This window comes from Dendrobates tinctorius, unplaced genomic scaffold, assembly GCF_039654945.1.
Source record: "Dendrobates tinctorius isolate UK_male_01 unplaced genomic scaffold, ASM3965494v1 ptg000020l, whole genome shotgun sequence".
Taxonomy (NCBI): Eukaryota; Metazoa; Chordata; class Amphibia; order Anura; family Dendrobatidae; genus Dendrobates; species Dendrobates tinctorius.
This window is the reverse complement of record NW_027361688.1, coordinates 6,959,149-6,964,233: the sequence shown is the minus strand read 5'-3', so window position 1 is coordinate 6,964,233 and position 5,085 is coordinate 6,959,149. Positions and strand designations below refer to the sequence as shown.

The following is a 5,085-nucleotide window of genomic DNA, read 5'->3' as shown; positions in this document are numbered from 1 at the left end:
CAGCAGAATAGTGAGTGCAGCTATGGGTATAATACAGGATGTAACTCAGGATCAGTAATGTATGTACACAGTGACTGCACCAGCAGAATAGTGAGTGCAGCTCTGGGGTATAATACAGGATGTAACTCAGGATCAGTAATATAATGCATGTACACAGTGACTGCACCAGCAGAATAGTGAGTGCAGCTCTGGAGTATAATACAGGATGTAACTCAGGATCAGTAATGTATGTACACAGTGACTGCACCAGCAGAATAGTGAGTGCAGCTCTGGAGTATAATACAGGATGTAACTCAGGATCAGTAATGTATGTACACAGTGACTGCACCAGCAGAATAGTGAGTGCAGCTCTGGGGTATAATACAGGAGGTAACTCAGGATCAGTAATGTATGTACACAGTGACTCCACCAGCAGAATAGTGAGTGCAGTTCTGGGGTATAATACAGGATCAGCAATGTATGCACACAGTGACTGCAACAGCAGAATAGTGAGTGCAGCTCTGGAGTATAATACAGGATGTGACTCAGGATCAGTAATGTAATATATGTACTCAGTGACTGCACCAGCAGAATAGTGAGTGCAGCTCTGGAGTATAATACAGGATCAGTAATGTATGTACACAGTGAGTGCAGCTCTGGAGCATAATACAGGATGTAAGGCTGGTTTCACACTAGCGTTTTTTAGCGCAGCGCATCGTGCGCACCTATGTTTAACATGGGTGCGCATGGTCTAGCGTTTGCACGCGTTTGTAAGCGTTTTTGTGCACATGCGTTTTTTTCCAGTGTGCGTCTAGGCACGCCGGACGCACCCTGTTGCATTGTTGGTGCTCCCAACCTGTGTAAAAAAAACGCATGCACACAAAAGCGCCCGGAATGCGCAAAAAAAAAATCACATTACAGTCTATGGGAACGCTGGCGTGCGTCAGTGTTTAAAAACGCATGCGTTTTAAGAGTTCACATGGCAACAAAAAGGTTAAAACGCATGTGCATAAAATAAGCAAACTTTCTACTTGCTTCAATAGTCTCCATGGGAGACTTGAAGCTGCAGTTGTCCAATCGCCTCTGCTACAGAGGACGGGGCAATTCGGGAGAAGTCTTGGAGGCGGTTGGATGAGGAGCGAATAAGTGTGGAGGAGAGAAGGAGGTCTTGGGAGGACCGGAGATTATGTGAGGGAAGGGATCGGGAGATAAGTTCAGAGACATATGGGGGAGACAAGTTATAGATGGCCTTGTAGGTCAGTATTGGTAATTTGAATTGGATACGCTCAGGGAATGGGAGCCAGTGAAGAGATTTGCAGAGGAGTAGCAAGGTGAGAGATGAATTAGTCAGGCAGCAGAGTTAAGGATGGACTGGAGAGGTGCGAGGGTGTTAGCAGGGAGACCACAGAAAAGGATGTTGCAGTAGTCAAGGCTGGAGATGATGAGGGCATGCACAAGCATTTTAGTAGATTGAGGGTTGAGGAAAGGACGGATTCTGGAAATATTTTTGAGCTGGAGGCGACAGGAGGTAGAAAGAGCTTGGATGTGCAGTTTGAAGTACAGGGCAGAGTCAAAGATTATTCCGAGGCAGCGAACTTCCGGTACTGGGGAAAGCGTGATGTCATTAATTGTTATAGCTAGGTCGGGTAAGGAAGATCTGTGAGATCGAGGAAAGTTGATGAGTTCAGATTTGTCCACATTGAGCTTGAGGAAGCGAGAGAAGTTGGTTAAGGTTGATATAGATGCTGCTGCCAGAACATCAATTGTGCTATCTCTAAGGTTTATTATGTGTGGCAATGTATATCATATCTGGATAAGAGAACATGAGATCTGAAGTAAAATGTATGACGTGGAATGTGAGAGGCCTCAAATCCCCCCAAAAGAGAGTTAATTTTGTTTCCCAGATTAAGCGTCACCGCCCTCACATTGTGAGCCGCAGCTTCCCTCCTCTCACATATTGAGTGGCGCGGCCGGATGACATCATCATTCAGCTAAAGCCGCGCCGCTTGATATGTGACGCAGGAAGCTGCAGCAGCTCCTGAATAAGGATGAGGCGAGGCTGCGTGCCATCAGTGTCCTAGGACGACCCCAAAAATAGAAACAAAAACAAAACAAAGCCCCGAAAAAAGCCATAGAAGCATGACAGTACAGAGAGTATGTAAAGCAAATGCGGTAATGGTGAGAAATAAATATTGGATAAAGTAAATGAAAAAGTGGTAGACCCCCACAGGACCAACCCTAGCAAGCCATGAGAAGTGGAAAGAGGGGACAGGAACTTCGGAGATATTAGACTCATCTATCTGACATCAGAGGTGCGCTGGTTCACACCTATTTTGGCAGAACACGGATGGTGGAGACACCAGCACTTCACTTGGTGGAAGATGACAAATGATGAATTTGCATCCAAAGAGGTCACTACTGTGGAGGGCACGGTGAAAAAAGATGGAGGAAATCCACATCGGCCTATAGTTGCCGGTGATGGCTGGACCATCATTGTAAATACACACCTGCACTCTGTATCTCCCCCACCTCATTGTAGATTGTAAGCTCTCACGAGCAGGGGCGGCTTATTTTGCTTTAATTATTGCATTGTTAACGTTGTTATTTATGACTTGTGTTTTGATACTGTTAAACTGTAAATTCCTAATAAAGATTAGTATTATTATTATTTCCAAATGGCCCTTGGCAGATAAAAGGTACCCCACCCCTGGATTAGAGGGTCAAGGGTCAAACGTGACTGTAGTGGTTTTCAGCTTCCTGCAGATGGCGTCCTATTCTATAAGCCAAAAGGCCTTTGTGCCAAAAAGACAGGTTCACATTCCATTTATGCTGGAGATAAGAACAAAAGGCATCAACACCACAGGACACACAATGGCCTTCCTGCCTAACAGGTTTCCTGTCCCCCCCAGCACATGGTCTATCTCTTTGATGAAGACCTTTGATGACCTTTAGTGCTATCCAGTGTTTGAGGATCAAATTTTGAGTTCAGTCATTCATATTACACGTATTATCGATATTGTCCATGTTGGCTTTCAATACATTCACTCCTTATATGTGACCATATTTTAGACCTGAAATTTACAGCAGATATTAGATTAATGGGGTAATAGTAGCTGAGCTTCTGCTCCTCAGCCCTCCCCTGTGTACACAATACAAGGCCCACCCTTTTGAGCGGGAGAGAATTGTAGTTTCCTTTCTCCCTTCCTGTTAGTCATGGCCTCTGCTGATCTGAGAGAAGAGCTGGACTGCTCCATCTGTCTGAGCACTTATACAGATCCTGTAATGCTGAGATGTGGACACAACTTCTGCCGGGTCTGTATTGATCGTGTGCTGGATACACAGGATGGGTCTGGAGTTTATTCCTGTCCTGACTGCAGAGAAGAGTTTCAGGAGCGGCCGGCACTGATGAGGGACTTTGCTTTGTGTAAACTAATGGAGAAATTCCTGTTTACTCAACCACCACAGATGAAAAGTGGGATCTGCTGCACTTACTGTGTGGACTCTCCGGAACCTGCTGTTAGATCCTGTCTACACTGTGAGGCTTCTCTGTGTGATAAACACCTGAGAGCTCACAGCAAATCAGCAGAACACGTCTTATCTGATCCCAGCACTTCTCTGGAGAAAAGGAAATGTTCTGTCCATAAGAAGATCCTGGAATATTACTGCACTGAGGACGCTGCTTGTATCTGTGTGTCCTGCAGTTTGGCCGGAGAACATCGGGAACACCGGGTGGAGCTAATAGATGAAGCCTCTAAGAAGAAGAAGAATAAACTGAGAGATGTCCTCCTGAAAATGATCGCAAAGGCCAAGAGCACCGAGGAGAAAGTCTGGAGTCTGAAGAAGCACAGGAGAAAAGCTCAAGAACAAGCAGCTGGAGAAGCCGAGAGAGTCACTGCCCTGTGTACAGACATGAGGAGACGGGTGGACGACCTGGAGAAGAAGGTTCTGAGTGAGATCTCCAGGCAGGAAAAGGAAGAGTCACTGTCACTGTCTGCTCGGATCTATCAGCTGGAAATAAAGAAGGACGAGCTGTCCAGGAAGATGAGACACATTGAGGAGCTGTGTAACATGACGGATCCACTGACTGTCCTACAGGAACCAGACACCGGTGACTTGTGTGATCCTGAGGAGGAGGAAGGTGATGAGGACACAGGGGAACATGATAAACAGCCCCATGATGGAGGTGACCTGGATGTGGCTGAGATCTCACACACATTACACACATTATGTGAGGTAATATCAGCTATAAGGTACGGGATCTATGTGGTGAGTCCTGCAGACATATTACTGGATGTAACCACAGCTGCTAATAATCTCCATATATCAGACGACCTGAAAACTGCAACCGGGACAGAAGAGGAGCAGAATCGTCCAGAAACAGCAGAGAGATTCCAGGATTACCAGGTGGTGAGCAGGAGGAGATTTACCACTGGACGACATTACTGGGATGTGGAGAGCAGAAGATCAGGGTGGTGGATGATGGGGATGTGTTATCCCAGTATGGACAGGAGGGGGCAGCAGTCAGTGATTGGATATAATAACAAGTCCTGGACTTTGAGTAGATGCAATAATCAGTATTCAGTGATACATGACAGTAGACAGGTTTGGTTACCTCACCAGATCTCCAGTGATAGAGTCAGGATATGTCTGGATTATGAGGCCGGGCAGTTGTCCTTTTATGAGCTGTGTGACCCCATCAGACACTTGCACACCTTCACTGCCACCTTCTCTGAGCCCCTTCATGCCGCACTTTATCTATTTGTTGTATAAAGATATTTGGGGAAGAAGCCGTCATGATCTAAGATTTCCACTAGAGACTGCTGGATTATTTTTCTAATGGGATTAATAAACAGGATTACAGTTGATGACTGCTGTCTGTATGACTATATCACATGGGTGGATTATCTGTTGTGTAGGCATTTGGTGATTAGTTTTAGTGCAGCTCTAAATTAGGCCGGGGTCAGACTTGCGTGAAACTCGGACGAGTCTCACACGTCAATACCCGACACTCGAGAGCGGAGCATGCGGCTGCATAGAAATACATGCAGCCACACGTTCCGCTCCCGAGTGCCGGCGGCAGTGCCGGGTATTGACGTGTGAGACTCG

The 5,085-nt window shown here is 46.2% G+C and overlaps 1 protein-coding gene across 1 annotated transcript; it reads left to right on the top strand.

Moving 5' to 3' along the window:
- Window positions 1-2,875: 2,875 nt before the first annotated feature.
- Window positions 2,876-4,844, top strand: LOC141083354 (E3 ubiquitin/ISG15 ligase TRIM25-like). Its single transcript, XM_073567564.1, has one exon. It carries the CDS (start codon window positions 3,193-3,195, stop codon window positions 4,747-4,749), a length of 1,557 nt encoding a protein of 518 aa, XP_073423665.1. The 5' UTR covers window positions 2,876-3,192; the 3' UTR covers window positions 4,750-4,844.
- Window positions 4,845-5,085: the final 241 nt, after the last annotated feature.

What these genes read in the sequence shown, in the direction of transcription:
- LOC141083354 (XM_073567564.1), top strand. Translation starts at nt 3,193, where the DNA reads ATGGCCTCTGCTGATCTGAGAGAAGAGCTGGACTGCTCCATCTGTCTG.